Source organism: Sphaerodactylus townsendi, linkage group LG05 (assembly GCF_021028975.2).
Source record: "Sphaerodactylus townsendi isolate TG3544 linkage group LG05, MPM_Stown_v2.3, whole genome shotgun sequence".
Lineage (NCBI taxonomy): Eukaryota > Metazoa > Chordata > Lepidosauria > Squamata > Sphaerodactylidae > Sphaerodactylus > Sphaerodactylus townsendi.
In genome coordinates, this window is record NC_059429.1 from 25,819,246 (window position 1) to 25,839,083 (window position 19,838).

General features: G+C 45.6%; 1 protein-coding gene across 2 annotated transcripts in view; it reads right to left on the reverse strand.

Annotated features, from left to right (window-relative positions):
• Positions 1-4,126: 4,126 nt before the first annotated feature.
• Positions 4,127-19,838, reverse strand: part of TNR (tenascin R) — a 550,455-nt gene continuing 534,743 nt past the window's right edge. For both annotated transcript variants that reach the window (XM_048497976.1, XM_048497975.1), the window contains exons 20-23: positions 14,167-14,263; positions 12,455-12,616; positions 7,582-7,745; positions 4,127-5,641 (exon numbers count right to left, since the gene is read on the reverse strand). In XM_048497976.1, coding sequence (XP_048353933.1) covers positions 5,522-5,641; positions 7,582-7,745; positions 12,455-12,616; positions 14,167-14,263 — 543 coding nt within the window. In that variant the 3' untranslated portion in view covers positions 4,127-5,521. The remainder of the gene's footprint in view (positions 5,642-7,581; positions 7,746-12,454; positions 12,617-14,166; positions 14,264-19,838) is intronic.

The following is a 19,838-nucleotide window of genomic DNA, read 5'->3' on the forward strand; positions in this document are numbered from 1 at the left end:
CCATCTCTGACCATCTCTCGCCCTGAAAACCCCATGGGATCATCATAAGTTGGCTGTGACTTGACAGCAATCTGAAAAGCTGATACATTTATTGCATCAACAGCATTCTTAGACAAGAATGCACCACAAGAAAGATTTTGCGCCAGGATTCAAAGGCCTATGTACAAACTACCATACATTCATGGGATCTTTTCTGCCTTTCCATTCCAACAGAAACACTTTTTGGGAGTGGCATTTCATGCCTCTGCTCTCCTGCCCCCTATGCATATGCAGTAGTAGTTTGCATGCACACCTGGGCTTTCCTGCATCTTGGCCACACCAGGAGGAGAAATAATGCCTTTGGGACATTATTAGGCTCTATTTGGGAACACCCTCCAAACTTCATTATGGACAGGTGGTTGGTATAAATGAGGATACCGTGGCTGGTATGTGTGCTTACAGGTTACCTGTGCATCTGTAAAATGTTTACGTGAACAAGCAGATATCTTGCTGTTGGCATTTCTTAATGGAGTCACACCTAGGTGACCAATTGCTGTCCAACAATGGTGGCAAGCAACTGCAAATACAAGTGGCAACTGCAAATACAAGTGGCAACCTCTGCTGTTGACTTGCATGTAGTCCTTGCAACTCTTGGAATAACTAATTGGCAGTTGTTGGTCATCAAGATGGAAACAAATGGAAGGAGAATGCCGTTCCAGAATGGGGGTGCTTAGGCTACTTGTATGACTCACGATTTGTTCTCTCTGGCAGGGGGGAAAAAAGCAGAGCTAATTGAAACGCTCTGCGACATTCTTTTGTCGATAACAGATTCAGTTCTTATCTTCTTGGCATAATGCTATTCTAATGCCTATTTTGACATTAGTCACAGAACACCACATAATTAAAAAGATTTTACCCCTAGAACTCAGAACTGAAATAGATGTCATTACTAAAGCACAGTCCTACTGACAGAGCAAAAAGAGCTGAATTTGTTATTCATGAAATAGCACATTCATGATTATAACTGAACTGCAAATACATTGGGGGGGGGGGCGGTTACACAGTTCTATGAGAACATTATATATTGATTTGTTTGAAGCTTATACATTTTAAAATATTTTCAAGTAGCGTTCATCCCCGCCCCCCGAGTTTATAGATTGGGTATGTCCCTTCCCATGTACACCCTTTCTCATCTGTAGACAAAGTGAGACGCTCTTTCAGCAGTATAACTGTTTCCGACCTGCATTTTCCAAGATAATGGGAATATGGAGACAGGGATTGATGGTGGAAAGGGGGGCATGCTCAACCCGTTCTACAAATCCTTTCCTGTGAATGTCCCCTCCATTGTTTCTGTTCGCTGCTTACTGCTGATTTTGGAATTTTAATTGGTAAAGGCCAGGGGGTAGCTTGCAGGAGCGAACCAGTTAGCAGGGGAAATGCTAACCCTCATTTCCCACCCTCTGCATCCCCACTCAAAGTGCCTTCACTGCTTCGCTGTAGGGAGAACACTCTGTGTTTCCCTTGAAACACCCGGTTCTGCGTGGTGAACACATTCCCAAAAGAGCATGATACCTCACTTCACGTTGAATCTCTTCAGGGCAAGAGGTTCATGCTTATTTCCATCCTGGCCAGGCAATGAGCATTTCAAAATTTTCTGGGACTGCAGAATTTGCCCACTTATCTCATGAGACGGGAACAAACTTCCGAGCGGAGTACATTAAATGACCACTGTGAAGTAAGCAGGACAGGTCCAATGGTGAGATACTCCCTTTGCCGTGTTAGGCAGCGTGACACCGTCTAAGCCCCTTGACTTCAACGGACAAAGGGTGTCACTTTCCTGCTAGTGGTTGGCTGCCGCTGACAATCAAAGGACGCTATTGCTCACCTTGGCTCCATGTACTGCATTTTCTGGATTCTCCACAAGGTGGTGGTTTTGCACTGTTCTGAACTTGAATCTTAAATTTGCTTTTTAATTCAGTGTGTATGTGTGTGGCTTTTTAATGGCCAATATTAGTCATCATTACCGTTATACTGTTGTTAAACAGTGAAGGAAACTCACTGTTAAATCAAAGAATGTGGGGAAATGTTCAAGCTCTTCATTTCAGTCGCGTCACAGCTAATTTTTTTGGGGGAGGATTAATTCTGCAGGAGCAGCTTTTTGTTTTTATTTTAAAGAAACCCTGTTCATTGTGCTACACACATTCATGCACTCTGCTTAAATTCTGTTAGAACTTTCTCTTTTTAATTGGTGGAGATCCACTTTGAAAGTGGGACCTACAGGGCAAACCACTTACAGGTAGGAACAAATTGTTTGCTTGTACATTGAGGGGACATTATGCAGTCATTTGCAGAGTGATTTCTGGAAGATGTGCCCTCCAGGGGTGACGTACCGGAATAGCACAAACACAACTTACCAGCAAGCAGTTTTGGGAAGAGCCAGTTCAGAGAAGCTCTTATACACATGGGTTTTTTTCAGGCAATAGATTGACCCTCCATAGATATAATTCTACTTAATATTTATTTCCAGGACTAGTAAACTTGTAATAGATAAAGGTAGAATAGTCCCAATTACTCCCAATAGGAGTGCGTTTGATTGGGTGACTTTGCAACAGCCACCCAGGGGACCCCTAAACCTTCTGCACGTGACATCATATGGACTGAAATCAGTGTACACTGAAGACCTCATTTGGCATCACCCACCCTTGCCTACATGCAATCACTGGCTCAAAAGCACAGAGTCTACGTGTGAAGGAAGAATGTGTGCATATTTTGGGTGCTGTGTGGTTTCCGGGCTGTATGGCCGTGTTCTAGCAGCATTCTCTCCTGACGTTTCGCCTGCATCTGTCGCTGGCATCTTCAGAGGATCTGATGTTGGGAAAGTACTCCACTTGCTTTCTCAACATCAGATCCTCTGAAGATGCCAGCCACAGATGCAGGCGAAACGTCAGGAGAGAATGCTGCTAGAACACGGCCATCCAGCCTGGAAACCACACAGCACCCAAGTGATTCCGGCCGTGAAAGCCTTCGACAATACAATGTGTGCATAGGCTCTCTTTCTCTCTCTCCTATTCTCTCTGTGACTCAGAATACTGCTTTTTAAAACCTTTTCAGATATTGCAATAGTGCACACCAGAAGCTTATCAACTATTCATATGAGAAGCAACACGATTCAGTGTAGAATCACAGAGTTGGAAAAGACTACAAGGGCTATCGTGTCCAACCCTTTGCCATACAGGAACACGCAATCAAAGCGCTCCTGACAGATGACCATCCAGCCACTGTTTAAAAACCTCCGAAGAAGAAAACCCTGCCATCCTCTGAGGCATTGAATTCTATTGTTTGAACAGGCCTTAACATCAGGAAGTTCTTCCTAATGTTCTTCAAGGTGGAATCTCTTTTTGGCTGATTACTCGTGGCTGGCTCTGCTCTGGCGCAAACATTATGTGGGGAAAGTGAGAAGCACAGAGCGAGCAAGAGCTAGGGCAAGAAATCTCTCATGGATGCGCTTCATCTCTCAGAGCACTGCAGGGAGGAAGCACATTGGGACAAGATTTCTTACCCTGACACGGTCCATCTGCCAGCACGAGGTAGCTGCCCTGTGGGTAATCGGCCTTCCTGTACTTTGAATCCATTACTCCTTGTTGTACTCTCCGGAGCAGCAGAAAGCAAGCTTACTCCCTCTTCAACATGATATCGCCTCAAATATTTAAACATGGCTATCATGTCATCCCTCAACCTTCTGTTCTCCAGATTAAACATACCCAGCTCCTTGTGTGGCTCCCATATTTCATGAAAAGAAGAAGAGTTGGATTTATATCCTTTCTTCCTGTAAGGAGACTCAAAGGGGCTTACGATCTCCCTTCCCTTCCCTCCTCACAACAAACACTCTGTGAGGTGGGTGGGGCTGAGAGAGCTCTAAAGAACTGTGCCTAGCCCAGGGGTAGGGAACCTGAGGCTCTCCAGATGTTCAGGAACTACAATTCCCATCAGCCCCTACCAGCATGGCCAATTGGCCATGCTGACAGAGGCTGATGGGAATTGTAGTTCCTGAACATCTGGAGAGACTCAGGTTCCCTACCCCTGGCCTAGCCCAAGGTCACCCAGCTGGCATGTGTTGGAGTGCACAAGATAGTCTAGTTCACCAGATAAGCTTCCACAGCTCAAGTGGCCGAGCGGGAAATCAAACCCGGTTCCTCCAGATGAGAGTGCACCTGCTCTTATCCACTACACCACACCGGGCCATGTGCATCATTGCCATGAATTTGTGAATGCAAATCCTGAAAAATCCTGTGAATTTACATGTACCCAAGTTCACACTGAATGGTAAATACATGCATTGCCCCTGTTCACACAACGTGGCAACTTTGTCGGCAAAGATCTATCGTGTGTAGGTAGTACTCTCACAATAAGCGTTGATTATAACAGCTGAAAAGGACTTTGAATGTTGTGGGGATCATAGGGAGCTCAAGCATGTAGATTTTCTGCATGCCTAGATTCCAAGCTCACATGCCACAGATCATGGGTAACTGGGTAGTGGGGTGTGTGTGTGTGGCCAGCATGTTTGTGCCTGTTCCCTTTCCACGTGCAATTATTTCAATGTGCGCAGTGTCTTACGTTGGGGGGTTCTAGAGTTAATTGGAGCAGCCAAATGTGTATATGGGCTGAGCCACTTCAGCCGCAGACAGGGTCTTCTCCGCATATATACCTAATCCCTCACTCCCCAAAGGACTACAGCACAATTAGTCAGCTGTCGTTTGCTTCTCTGAACACGACCTTGCCAGCTGTTGGTTGGGAAAGTCCTGGAGATTTTGGGGGTGGAGCCAGAAAAGGGAGGGACACCAACGGGGTAGAATGCCATAGAATCCACCTTCCAAAACAGCCGTTTCCTCCAGGGGAGCTAATCCCTCTCAACAGGAGATCAGTTGTAATCCCAGGAGATCTCCAGCCACTTCTTGTGAACGTTACTATTTCTTTTTTTGCAGGGGGTGACAGCCCTTGTTTTGTGTCTGGGAAGATGTCACGTGTGGGGAGGCCTCTTGAAAGTTGATGAAGTCAGTATCCTGGGCTTTGGAATCTCTTCCCTGGCTAGCGGGCATGTGCCGACTCTCCCGGGAGAGCCCTGCTTGATTTGTGGAGAAGCAGCACAAGCAACAGCGACCCCCAGGAACCATTTTCGGTCTTGGCACCCTCTGGAAGAGCAGGTTGGACGTGAAAAGGCAGCAGCTGACACCAGAAACGGGGTGAAGAAGAAAACCTTAAACGAAGCCAGTAGGTTCAACAGGGAGCAACAAAACAGAACTCCATCTTTTCGGCAGTACAGGAGGTTGGGCTGGGCAGGAACTCAATAAGTCACTGGGTATGATAGCAAAGCATCGAAGTCGTTCTCTTACCAAAGTGAGCCAGCCCTCGGAGGCATCATGGCCTCCCTCAGCATGGAGTGGGCTGTCTATTCCAGGATTACTTTCGCTCTTTCCTTTTTAGGTTATAAAATACAAATAAAAGACAGAAGAAAGACTGCTTGTCCAGAGGGATTCCAGCCACTTTACAGCTGCACGGACCGCCGTTTCCTCCCCAAGGTGTTGTGGTGGTTGTAGGGACGCATCTTCATTTCCACAAACGGTATGGAGAACTCGTGGCCTTTCCAGTGATACCAGTTAATACCCTGTGGACCAAAGAGAGGTTTACAAATTGGCAAAGAAAAACCGAAATGTATTTCAGCTTAATGTATTGTTGAAGGCTTTCATGGCCGGAATCACTGGAGTGTTGTGGGGTTTCCGGGCTCCTCTGGGTTTCCAAAGGATCCTTTGACATTGAAGATGTCAGCCACCGATGCAGGCGAAACATCAGGAAAAAAGCTCCTGGAACACGGCCATACAGTCCGGAAACCTCACAACACTCCACTGTTTCAGCTTAATTTGTCAGAGAGGTCAGGTATGCTTGGATTCATTTGAGTAATTTAACAAAGAAACATATTAGGAGAAATAAACATGTGACAAAACAGTGGCTATTGACGTAGGCAACCTTAGGTTATAAAATGCTGGGAACAGATCCGGTTCTGTGTTTTTATGTGAAACTACAAATCTTGAGAGATCCAACACCACAGTTCAGTAATTTTCTGGTAGTGCTCTGGTATGGAGGCCGGGCCCGCTGCTGTATGTGGCTTGGTGAGACTAGCCGCCCATTTATCTTCCAGCAACCCTTCCACTGCTCCATATCACAGGTGGGATCCTCCTCACAACATTCAACATTCAGCTTCAGCAGATGCCATTTTTGTAGCTCGAAGGAGGATTGGGACATTTTGAGACACTCCCAGCCACCTCACAGGGCTTCTGTAGCTTGGAACTGAGCTCGGGGAAAGAAAATGAGGTGTTTGCCGTTTCCTCAACAAAACATCATGATTTATGGAGCCCAGTTCTGAATAAAACAAAGAGCAGTTAGCTCGTCGCTAATGACTTGTGGAAAGGCTCTCAGTAATTCTTAAAATGACCACTAGCAGATATACGGCCTAGATATCTCAATGTCTGAGACAGCAAATTCAATAAAGATATAACAAGGAACAAGATAATTTAGTTTACTAGCCTTAATATTCCTGTAACATCTACCTCATGATAGGATCAGCCTAGCAGGCCAGTATTATAACCTTCCAAAGTAAGTTTTCCAGTCCCCCGGTTGAGGTGGAGTCATCCTCCATTTCAGCTCTTGTTGACTGCCACTGCTTTTAGTGGTGGTGGGATTTTTTTAAAAAAAGCAGCAGCTGCTGCATCCTTACATTGGGTAGTTCAAAGAGTTGCCAGAGACTCTGTGGTATTTTTGGGGATTGTGCCAATATTGTGTCCCTCCAACCTTCTCGCACGTTGCCAGGTTTGGTCTGGCAACCGTACCTCAGAGAAGCTTGACTAAGGCCATCTTGTGAATTGAAGGCTAAGGTGAAAACAGATCAAAACAGTGCCTGCTTCACTGCTAGGGTTGCCAGGTCTAGGTGGGGAAATACCTGGAGATTTTGGTGGTGAAGCCAGAGAAGGGAAAGTTAGGGGAGAGGAGAGACTTAGGAGCAGCAGTGACGTAGTGGTTAAGAGCAGGTGCACTCTAATCTGGAGAACTGGGTTTGATTTCCCGCTCTGCCACTTGAGCTGTAGAGGCTTATCTGGGGAACTAGATTAGCCTGTGCACTCCAACACATGCCAGCTGGGTGACCTTGGGCAAGTCACAGCTCTTCAGAGCTCTCTTAGCCCCACCCACGTCACAGGGTGTTTGTTGTTGAGCGGTGGGTGGGGAAGGGAAAGGAGATTGTAAGCCCCTTTGAGTCTCCTTACAGTAGAGAAAGTGGGGTATAAATCCAAACTCTTATCTTCTTCTTCAGTTGGGCCTAATGACATAGGGTTTGCCTTCCAAAGTGACCGTTTTCTTCAGGTGCACTGGTTTGTGTCTCCCGGAGATCAGCTGTAATAGCAGGAGGTCTCTGGCCACTGCCTGGAGGATGGCAACTCTACTCACTGCTTGCAACCACCAATGTGCCACTAAAACTCTGTTTTGGAAGAACACAGGCTGGCAAATGCTCATGGCATCTTTCATGCCAACAAAGGCAGTCAACTCTGTCCTTACCTGGCTGTGTCGAGACTCGCCATATTTGCCATTGAGGTTGGTCCGGTGGCAATTTTTATACCACCAGGCTCCCTTGTAGGACATGGCACAATTTGTGACAGCAACGTCATTGTCTCTATCTTTCGTAGAAAATGGGCGCCCCTGATGATAGGTAAGCGAATCCCCTGCAATGAAAGACATCCTTTTAGGCTACATCCATGCTAAAAATATGAGTTAATACATGTACATTTTGCTGCGACAACATCCAACAACAGGTTGTGAGTGGAAATATTGCAGATCAGATGCTGCAGCCTTGTCTTTCTTACTTGCCTCAAAACAACACTTCTTGATGGCATCAAGCGATGCAAGCATGTGCAAATCACATCTACTATTCCAGAACTCATTCTGTATCATAGGCCCATTCTGCACAGACCAACAAACACAGGCGTAGGATGCTATAAAACCCGTTTTTGTCAGGGACTTCACACAGGTTCCACCTTCAAGATGAGTTGGCCCCATTTTATTTCCCAACCTGGGTTTTGTGAATATTGTCAAACTAGTGATTCTTAAAAAAAAAAATCCTGGGTTGAGAAACTCCTGGAGATTTCGGAGTGGAGCCTGGGAAGGACGGGGATCTCAGTGGGGGACGCCACCCTTCAAAACATCCGTTTTCTCTAGGGCCGTGGTGGCGAACCTTTGGCACTCCAGATGTTATGGACTACAATTCCCATCAGCCCCTGCCAGCATGGCCAATTGGTCATGCTGGCAGGGGCTGATGGGAATTGTAGTCCATAACATCTGGAGTGCCAAAGGTTCGCCACCACTGCTCTAGGAGAACTGATCTCTGTAGTCTGAAGATGTGCTGTAATTCCAGGGGATCCCCAGGTTTCACCTGGAGGCTGGCAAGCCACTGACTCATGGTGGTCTGTAGCATTTTTGCATTCTGCAGCTGCATCATTTTTTAATCTTGTTCCCACGGACATGTGGTGGCACCATGTTGCCCGTCAGATGTGGCCACATGACAGGGGCGTTAAAGCTCGCCATTTTTCTGAACGGGGGAGGAAGAGGGAAAGTATCGCTAAACATGAGCTCCCCCCTCCCCCCGGCAGCATTTAGACTGAAGAAATGAGCGGGTTTTTTGTCCCATGCATCATCGAGGAGACATTGGCTCTGTGCATATCCTGAACAATTAGCTTAAAAACAGTAAAGCAAATACTTTGGGGAAAACAAAACAAAACAAAAAGAAATGACATCCCTCTTCTATGGCACACTTATTTATTTACTTTATTAGGTATTTATACTATCGTTTCCATTTCAGGCTTGGGGTGATTTCCAATCATAGACTGTTAACACAAATAAGAGCAAATATAAATAATCCATACAATAAATATCATAAAAAGCCACAATTGAAACTGTAAAAAAATTATATGCAAGTCCTAGTGTAGCTAACACAACAGGTAAACAATACTGATCAGAGGGACAGAGGATGAGTGAGGTCGGAGGTAACCTGCAGGGTGGTCTGAAGAGAGCGGCGGGAACGAGGCGGTAAACCATCAGCTGCCTCAACTTATTGTCATCAGTCTGAATAGGGGGGGGGGGTGAGGGGAGATGAAATGCAGTGCAACTTCCCTGAAAAGTTGCACTTTGAAAGCTTTTGGAAACCGTGGACAATCTCAGATCTGAGAGTGCGGTGAGTTGTGTGTGTGTGTAACCCAAAGGAAGGTGGGCTCAGCGTGAAGGAGACCACAAATGCACAGAGGCCCAGAGAAATCACCTACACAGAATTTTTGTTTTCTTTTAAATGGGAACAGTAGTAGGCTTGGGGTAGGGTTAAGGGGGTCTCTCTTGCTATTGAAAGCTGTTGGCATGTATCTTACCATACTGTTCAGAAAAGTCTGAGGCCTCCTATCAGCCAAAGAAGACTTCATCCAACTTAGGTGGCTTGTATTTGGCTAAGTGGCTTAAGAACATAAGAAGAGCTCTGTTGAACCATGCTGGTGGTCCATCCAGTCCAGCATTCTGTCTCAAACAGTGGTCAACCAGCTCCACTGCAGGTCCAACAGCAGGGCACAGAAACCGAGCCCCCACCCTGCAATATTGACCCCTGGCATCAGAACTCAGAGGCTTACTGCTTCTGAACACTGAAGCTCCTTGTAGTCACCATGGCTAGTGGCCACTGATAGACCTGTCCTCCATCAGTCGAATCCCCTTTTAAGGCTGTCTATGCCTGTGGCCATCATCACCTTGTTCGGCAGCAAACTGCACATTTTAATTATTCAATGATAGTAGTGGGCAGGGTAGGATAACATGTCACTAAATCAGTGGTGGGATCCAAAAATTTTAGTAACAGGTTCCCATGGTGGTGGGATTCAAACAGTGGCGTAGCGCCAATGGGGCTGGGAGGGGCACGACGGGGGCATGGCCGGGCATTCCAGGTGTGGGGCATTGCTGGGCGGGGCTGTGGCAAGGACGCAGCCACTGCGCCGCTCCTTGGGCAGGAAACGAATGCATGCGGGTACAGGCTGCCACGCACACCGGTGCACCTCCTGCTAGACTGCTTCAAGTTCTGCGCGCTACTGCTGAGGAGCGGAGGAGGGGCGTAACTAAGGCAAAAATCATGTGGCGAAATCACCAATTCGTAACCCCCTCTCAGCACACACAAATTATTAGTAACTTACTCTCGGGAACCTGTGAGAACCTGCTGGATCCCACCTCTGCACTAAATTGCTTTGATTGTTTAAAAGTAGATATTTTTTAAAAGCTCACAGCCTGGCAAGCACAAGCATAAGATACATGGTTGTGTCTTAAAAATTCATAGCAATTCATGACTCATTAACATAAAAACCACAGAGTCACAGTAAATGACCCATCTGCTCTTCCTGGCAGCAGATCCCCAAACTGGTGGCTTCCACACAGGGACAGAATTTTACTTTACTTTTACTTTTGTTTTTGTTATGGCCTTTGGCCAGCATTTAAAAAAGAATGAGAACATAACTGCACATAGTATAAAAAGGAATACACATGCAACGTCATCCCAACATGCAGCATAGGAAAAAATACCCAATGCTATGTTACATAACGTCATACGTCATCCAATACTTAGTTATTAACATGACCCTTATTCAACATAGCTCTCCTTTTCTTTGAAACTGTAAAGCAGAATTTCGCTACAGCATAAAATATGACAGGCCTTTTGTCTTCCAACAGTAATTTAATAATTAAGCTTTCATTGACCACAGAGGGATTTAAGTTGTCAAAATGATGTACCCAAGGAGCAATAGTACACCTTCTAATCTCAGAATAAAGCTCACAGTCCAGAGAATGTGCGACAGATTTTGTGGTTTCCCTATTGTTGGTATGGCTTGCAGATAAACTGCAGAGGTGAAGTGCCTTCCACATGGCAGGTTTCCCTGCAGTTTCCCTGCCCCATTCTCTCCTGATCCAACCAAAAAAAATCACACTAGAATATTGTTATATCGATGTACCATTGCAAATGTAGGTGTAGCAGGTTCTCTGAATTCCCAGCTTTAATTTTTTAAAAATCAAGTCTCTTCTTCCCTTGTGAAGATATTCCTTTCCCCTTATATCTACCCAAGGGAAGGTATTAAATACGTACTTCTCTTTCAAGAGGAAAGCAGAGAATAAATAAATGAAAGCTGAATTTTCCCACCGAGCAACCAACCATTTACTGTGATCTTTCCCAAAACTTCAGAGCCAAGCAAGTTTGAGAAAGATTAGAGAAAAGCTGGGGGAAACCCCAGAGGTCCGCAAATGAACCATGACTCTGTGGAGAAGCATGAAAAGAAGTTGCTTCTCAAAAGCATTGAAATTGGAACAGGTAACCCATGCATAAAGGTGTGGGTAAAAGCTCTAGTATCTGAGAATGTTTCAGTGGGAGATGCCAAAGATTGACCCCCTGGACCTTTTGCATCCAGAGAAGGACTACTGAAAAGGACTACATTTTCGGCATATGCAGAATAATGCACTGTCAATCCACTTTCAATGGACTTCGAAGCTGGATTTTACTGGGCGGAATAGCAAAATCCACTTGCAAACAATTGTGAAAGTGGATTGAAAGTGCATTATTGTGCATGTGCGGAAGGGGCCTGAGTCTCTAATCTATTACCCGATTTTTAGCAGCAGCTTACAGATATGACAAAATGGGTACCTGAGTTGCACGAGAATGCTAAACCTGGCCTACTCAGATGGATATAGAAGTCCTAAGTTACATTTTCAAGCAGGTACTGTGCAGTTCCTGCTTGTCTATTTCCACTAATTGAATTAGGCCTGAGAAAAGGAGAAGAGGACAGGAAGGTTACATCAGAGATCCATTGCTTTGTTTTATTTTATTAATTCATTTGTATGGAAGGAGTGGTAACTGGCTGTTTTTCCACAGAGGGGAACATAAGAACATAAGAACTAGCCTGCTGGATCAGACCAGAGTCCATCTAGTCCAGCACTCTGCTACTCGCAGTGGCCCACCAGGTGCCTTTGGGAGCTCACATGCATGATGTGAAAGCAATGGCCTTCTGCTGCTGCTGCTCCTGAGCACCTGGTCTGCTAAGGCCTTTGCAATCTCAGATCAAGGAGGATCAAGATTGGTAGCCATAGATCGACTTCTCCTCCATAAATCTATCCAAGCCCTTTTTAAAGCTATCCAGGTTAGTGGCCATCACCACCTCCTGTGGCAGCATATTCCAAACACCAATCACACGTTGCGTGAAGAAGTGTTTCCTTTTATTAGTCCTAATTCTTCCCCCCAGCATTTTCAATGAATGCCCCCTGGTTCTAGTATTGTGAGAAAGAGAGAAAAATTGTAAGAAAAAAAAGGGAAGGGGAAGGAGAGGGCAGGCCTCTTTGAGATGGGCATGGTCTCGTTGATTTGTTTTCTTACCAGCAGTGCCATTGTAATCCCCGAGGCGCAGCTTGTACAAACTCCTGGCATCGCTAATGGAGAACTTGTCGTAATAGGCGTAAGCTGTCTCTTGGCCATCTCTCATGTCTATCCGTAGTTCATAACGTCCCTGCGATGTGATCTTGTACAAGTTGTCTAACCCTGGAAGGACAATTGAGATGCAGTGATGAGACTGCCCACCCAACAAACCTGTGACACTAGCAAGAGAGTTTAAGGGGCATGGAGAGTGGAGGGAAAAGGGCGGAAATCTGCCCATTAAAAAAATGCACTGCTCTGGGTTCAGGCTGTGCTGACCGGGGTTATCACCAGGTTTTGGAGAGCATGTGGACGTGGGGGGGAGAATTGGGTAGGCCGAGCTAGGTAGTGGCACTAAGAGACCAGTCCTCCACCTGGTCCCACAGGTCTTGGTGGGGGTGTCATTGTACATTCCTTTCTTCTTTGCCTCCTGCTTTTTCCAAGTTGATGAGACATCTACTTCTATACTGATAATTATCAGTATTACAGTTAGTTTTTCGCTGCTTTTATAGATTTTAATTAAATTATGATGGTTTTATGACTGTATTTTATTATATGTTGTACACCGCCCGGAGCCCTTCGGGGATAGGGCAGTATAAAAGTCCAAAGTATAAATAAAAATAAATAAATAAGTTGATGAGACATCTGTTCTGGAGCCCAAATAACAATGAAAATCAGGGAAAGAATATCAAAGCCCACGATTCCTATCGCTCGATGCCAGGATTCCTGTCCTGCTCTATCGCTAACTCTCTATGGTTGTCTGTTGGAATTTTTATTTTCTCATTCCTTCAACGAAATAAACCCCTCAGACCCAAGCTTTTAGTTGCTTGTTTGTACTTCTGCCTGTCGGTTTGATTCCTAGCAGATCAGGCAGTGCTAATTTTCCCCTGATTTGTTTGGAAAAGATGTCAGGAACATCTGCATCGAAACCATATATTGGTTTTATTCCAGACTAGCTGTCAGGCTTCCCCTCCCTATTTCCCAAATACTGGGAACAGTTTGTTGACAATGATGAGAATTTTACATTAGGCACCGCTGGCTCTGAAGACAGAACTACAGTCCGCAGAATTCCCGGGGAAGATGTTAAACCAATTTCCTTTTGCAGTGAAGATACTCTCTCTGTATGCTGTGAAGATAGGCTAATCCGCACATTACATTAACCATACAATTGGCTTTTGTACTGAACTACAATTCATAGATTAGCTAGTCTGAATCTTTCAGTTTATGCTGTGACCTTCCCTTCAATAGAACCTGCCAATCACACAGAACGGCAGCGCAGAGATGCGGTGCAGAGCAGAAAAGTGTGCTGAAATGAAATGGTTCCAGCTGGCCTCTTTTGTGAGCAATGGGAAGTTTGACCACAGTTCTCAGGAGCCAAAAGGGCAGCAACTAAGCTTACTATGCCCACCCAACAGACGAGGCAAAGATCATGTCCACCTTTCATCTCTCTTTCTAAATGGTGAGTACAGGCAGCAGAACACATGAAGAAACCAGCCAAGCCAGAAGGCAGGTTGATGGATAATGCAGGAAGAAAAGAAAAGATAAGCTGGTTCTGTGGATGGAGAGAGAGCAGCAAATGGGAAACAGAGAGAGACACGGAACATACTTGTGGTAAACAATGTGATTCACAGCTGTCTAATTTCTCCAGTGATAGTATCAGGGAAAAGGTTGCTTACCCAGCCAGAACTCATCCTCAAGGTTTCCAAAGCCAGTACGGTAATCTGCCCACTTCCGAAAGAAATCTGTCAGCCCGTTCTGTCGCCTCTGGAACACCTGCAAAAGAAAAAGAGGCCTACGGTGAAAACTACAGTGAATCTCTGACACAGACCAGAAGAGCTGCTGTTGGGTAGCCTTCACTGCAGGTGACCTGGCAGGATGGTGCGGAACCCTTCCCTGTGAAGCATTCTCATAAATACATTGTTTAAGATCTGAAAGTTCAGATGCATACCCCATGTATGGCTGCCCATGTTTTACTTCTTTAGTTTGAATGCAGGACATTTCAAAACTGAGTGGCTGGTCACTGTGCCTTCCTAGTTTGTCAGACCTTATCACCTTCCCCACTAAAGACGGAGAAAGGGATCAGAGTGGTGGGCTCTAATCTGGAGGAGGAGGAGGAGGAGGAGGAGGAGGAGGAGGAGGAGGAGGAGGAGGAGAAGAAGAAGAAGAAGAAGAAGAAGAAGAAGAAGAAGAAGAAGAAGAAGAAGAAGAAGAAGAAGAAGAAGAAGAAGAAGAAGAAGAAGAAGAGGAGGAGGTGGAGGAGGAGTTTGGATTTATATCCCCCCTTTCTCTCCTGCAGGAAACTCAAAGGGGCTTACAATCTCCTTGCCCTTCCCCCCTCACAACAAATACCCTTTGAGGTAGGTGGGGCTGAGAGAGCTCCTGTGAGGTAGGTGGGGCTGAGATGTGGGTGGGATTCCCCCCTCCCTCACTTGAGTGGCGGACTCTGATCTGGTGAACCGGACTTGTTTCCCTGCTCCTCCACATGAAGTGTGCTGAGTGACCTTGGGGCTAGATAGTCACATTGTGGGGAGAGGAAGGGAAGGAGTTTATAAGCTGCTTTGAGAGTCCTTCCAGGAGAGAAACACAGGGGACACATCCAAACTCAGACTCTAATACCATCCTTTCACAAGTTAGCTGAGCAAAGACTTCAGAGCCACAGGAAAAATGACCCTCCACAGCGAAATGGGAAAGCCACAGGTAACCTGCTCAGTGTTTCCTACTCTGCCTCTTTTCCTTCACGATGATAGGAACACTGGCCCAAGTGACAAACATTTCCTCCCTCTTTACTCTGCCACTACAAATCCCTTGGCTATCATTACTACCGTACTTCCCTGACTCCTACGTTAATCCTTTCCACATGCTGTCTCCTCCTGACTAGCTCCTTCAATTATCTATCCATTTTTTATCTCCTACATTTTTATCCTATCATTTTCCCTAGAAGCTCAGGGTGGTATTCATGATCTTCCCTTCCTCTTTCAATAGCCCCATGGGGTAAATTAGGCTGAGAGACCGTGACCGACTCTAAGCCATGCAGCAAACTTTATGGCAGAGTGGGAATCTTTTAGATCCTAATTCAATAGTTTAACCATGGCAGCAATGTGACGGGTTCAGGATTAAACCCATGGGCATCTCATCCCCACGTGGCATCTTGCAGACCTAAGGTTTTATTTGTTTGTTTAATTAAAAACATCTGTATGTTGCCTTCCTGCATAATTATGGCCCCAAGGTGGAAAACAATTTAAATTAGGGTTGGATCCATCCAGCTTTTATACTGGTGAAAAAGGAAGGGAGGCGGTCACTTCAGCCACCCGAAAGGTTATGTCCAGGATCATGGGGACCTGCATGGACAAAAGCCACATGAGACCAAGACTGTAATAAGCAAGGGCACTGAGCAAGACTGAATGAAATGGTTGGCAGGTTCTAACCTCAACTTGCGCCCTTGTTCTTACATGCCACTTTTGGACAGCTAAATGTGTACTGTGTACCAGGGAGCTATTATGTTTCTTTATGAGTTACAGCATAAGTCAGGAGTTGATTATGGGGATTATTCAAAATATGGTATTTCCTTTTAAAATAAATGCTTGCAAGAACACATATGGAATACTCCTGTGTTGTGTTTACCTACCCCCCCCCCCCCGGTTCTTCAGCCTGGTGTTAGATTTCTGTAATCGTTTCATAAAGGTGTAAGCAGGGGTGTCCAACTCTGTCCCTCCAGATGTTCATGCTGGGAGGGGTGGACAGGATTTGTAATCCAAGAAACATCTGTAGTCCAAGAAACATCTGAGATTGCAAATGCCTTAACAGTCCAGGTGCTCGGGAGCAACAGCCGCAGAAGGCCATTGCTTTCACATCCTGCAGGTGAGCTCCCAAAGGCACCTGGTGGGCCACTGCGAGTAGCAGAAAGCTGGACTAGATGGACTCAGGTCTGATCCAGCTGGCTTGTTCTTATGTTCTTATCTGGACACCCCTGTTCTAAACTGTTTCATTACAAAATGACTACTTAAGAGTAAAATATCACTTTTCAACAACATGAAAACACTTCCAAACATAACATTTGTGTGTCAAAAAAAATGATACTCAATGAAGTGTAAAGGGTGCTAGACTAGGATTTGGGAAACCCGAGTTCAGATCCTCACTGTGGCATGGAAGCTCGCTGAATAATCTTGGGCTGGTCACATACTCTACACCTAACCTACCCTGCAGGTTTGTTGTGAGGATAAAATGAAGTAGATGTTGGAAAATGCAAATGTTCTGAGTTCCTATTGAGGAGAAAGGCAGGGTATAAACGAAGTAAATAATTTTTAAAACATTATAAGGAGTTAATTTTGAAGGGGGCTGTTACTGTTCCTATTTTGTGCACGAACACTTATTTTGCTGTGCTTCTCTGGAAAGGCAATAAAAAATAAATTAGTTTTCTTTTGGGAGAGTCGCTATTTGATTTTTTTTTACAATGTATTTATAAATCCCAAAGGAACAGAAGTGTTTCCTTGCATAGAATGTTACCAATTTCCTCCAATTCTCCTTTTATTCCCAGAAAGTGACTGCAGTGGAGTCCTAGATAATATGTAACAGTGGAATAATAATGAAGCTGAGAGAATCTGCTCATCGCTGATAGTGCAAGGGTAGATGTTGGAATTCTCAGAATTAGACTTGGAGATTCAGGTGCAACAAATACTGGATTCGGCTCGAATCTGGGCGAATTTCGGCATATTTGGGCACAAATCAGCCGAATGTGTCCTGCCCGAATATGAATGAATCCAAATGCAAGGTATTCAGGCTGGGGGGGTGGGGGTTGGGTGTTTTCGCATTTTGGCCTGCAGGTGTGCATTTTTAAAGCCAGCGGCATCAAATTTTCAGGGTATCATCCAGAGACTGTTCTGATTATACCACCTGAGTTTGGTAAAGTTTGGTTCAGGGGGCCAAAGTTATGGACCTCCAAAGTGGGTGCGAACAGGAGATGGGGACTACCCCTTTGAGGGTCCATAACTTTGTCCTTGAACCAAACTTCACCAAATTTGGGAAGTATCATAAGGGCAGTCACTGGATGAGACCCTAAAATGTTGGTGCCAGTAGCTTTAAAATGCACCCCTGGACAGTCACCCAAATAAATTTCCCCAGATTCTGTGCTCTGAAATGCTTCCACTCCATTGTAGTCAATGGGGAATTTCTTGGGGGAGGGCTGCGGGGTGCACATTTTTCAGGTAAAGCCACAAAACTTTCAGGGTATCTTCAAGAGAGTCTCTTGATGACACCCTCCAGATTTGGTGACCTTTGCTTCAGGGGATTCAATGTTATGGGGCCCCAAAAGGGTAGGGCCCATCTCCCACCGCCCCCAAGTCCAATGCTCCGCTTACCGGAGGACACTGCCAACAGATGATGGCACAGGCTTTGCGTGAAGATGTCCAGCGAGGGAGATTCTTTCCTTTAGGAAGCTTTTTCTAATGATCATTTGAATTTCATGCTCCTGTAATTTAAGCCTGTCCTGTATAATCTCAATTTGTGGAACAGTGCCTGCCCATTGGGCAGCCCTTCAGGAATTTGATGAGCAGCATCGTGCCCCCACTTAGTCTACTCTTCTCCAGGATAAACATGCTTAGTTGTTTTGACTTCTCCTTACCTTGACCATATTCACTGCTCTTCTTGGAACCCAGCCCAATTTGTCTACACCTTTCTTAGAGTCCACTGAAGAGACCTGGACCCAGTTAAAGTCTCATTAGCATGCACCTTTTGTATGTGCATGGGTGACTGAGTGTTTGTGGAAGCAGGGTCACCGTGCTTCCTGCCTCATGTATACATAGTGGCTTGTCTTTATAGATATTGCATATATAGGCTTATTGTTAATAAGACTGGGTGTGTGGGGTACTAGTAGGGGTCCCACTTCATCTCTTCCTGCATTTGTGTCAGGGCTAATGACCTTTTACCTTTCCAGAATTTTGCCAAAGATAAAACTATAATATTTATATGTCGTGCACATAGAACCGTGGGTGTTCCTTACAAGTAAAAATGAGAGCGAACCTTTTTAGTGCATCTTGATTAGCATTTGAAAGGGCCACCTGGGACCTGTCAAAAACGCATCAAGGGCTAGATCCTACCTGCAGGTCTTCAATGAGCCATCCAGGATTGAAAGGAAGCTCCCCTGAGTCACCGTATGTTGAGCAACGAACATGCAAATTTTGAAAGACACTGTCGATTAATTTCCTTGATAGCGCCATGAATCAGCTCCAGCTTCATTCTCAAAAGGAGCTGTGGGTAAGTGTCAAATAAATCACAGGGAACCTCTCTGAGTGTAACCATTATTAACTTAGTCCCCAAGGCATGGAAAAATGGAGCGCCCAGGCAGAAGAGTTCTAGCAGTTGATGAGTGATTTTTTCCCCTTGGCTTGCTTCCAATGCTTTGTTGTGAGCCAGTGTGGCATAGCAGTTAAGAGCAGGTGAACTCTAATCTGGATAACTGGGCTTGATTCCCCACTCCTCCGCTTTAGTGGTGAACTCTTATCTGGTGAACTGGAGTTGTTTCCTGGATCCAACACATGAAGTCTGCTGAGTGATCTTGGACTAGTCACAGATCCCTCAGAACTCTCTCAGCCCCACCTGTCTCACAAGGGTTCTGCTCTAGGGAGAGGAAGGGAAAATGCCCTCAGAGCCGAGGCACGGACGTGCGTGAAGCTGTTTTGAGGACACAGTGTAGGGAAGTTGATGCGTGTGTTTGCTCAACCTATCTTTTCCCTTCTGTTCCTCCAGTGGGATTCCAAAAACCTGTCTATCTTCACAAACATGTCACTTAGAACCCTGCAGAGAGAGAATTCTGAAGCAAACCAGCAGCAAACTGGGAAAGGGTTGTATGTGGCCATCTTGAAACAGTTGTATCCTGCCTTTGTGCCCAAAGATCTCCATGGCAGCTTTAAAATATTATCTATCTGGTACAAATTTATCCCACCCTTCTTTTGAGGAGCTCAGCCTTACAAAAGCCCTGTGATGTCACTGAGGCTTAGACAGAGTGACTGGCCCTAGATCACTCAGCAAAGTTCCTGGTAGAGAGGAAATTTGGGTGTGCCAGTTCCTTAATTGCTGCACTTCTCAGGTTAAAACTATTTCTACAACAAATCTAAAGAGCGGCCCTGAATCAGCGGGGCCTGTCATTGCTGCCCGGGATGGGCACTGCAAAGTGGTCCAGCCATGTTTCCCCTTAGAAGGGCGGAAGGCAGGTGGTGGCCACGCCCACTGTGGGCGTCACCAGGAGGGGCGGCCAGGAGCCTATATGAGGCTTCAACCCAGGCCTTGGTCCCTCCCTGGAGTAGAGTGGGCTGGGTTCCACAGTTGCTGTGCAAGGCTGTCCGCTGTCCGCTGT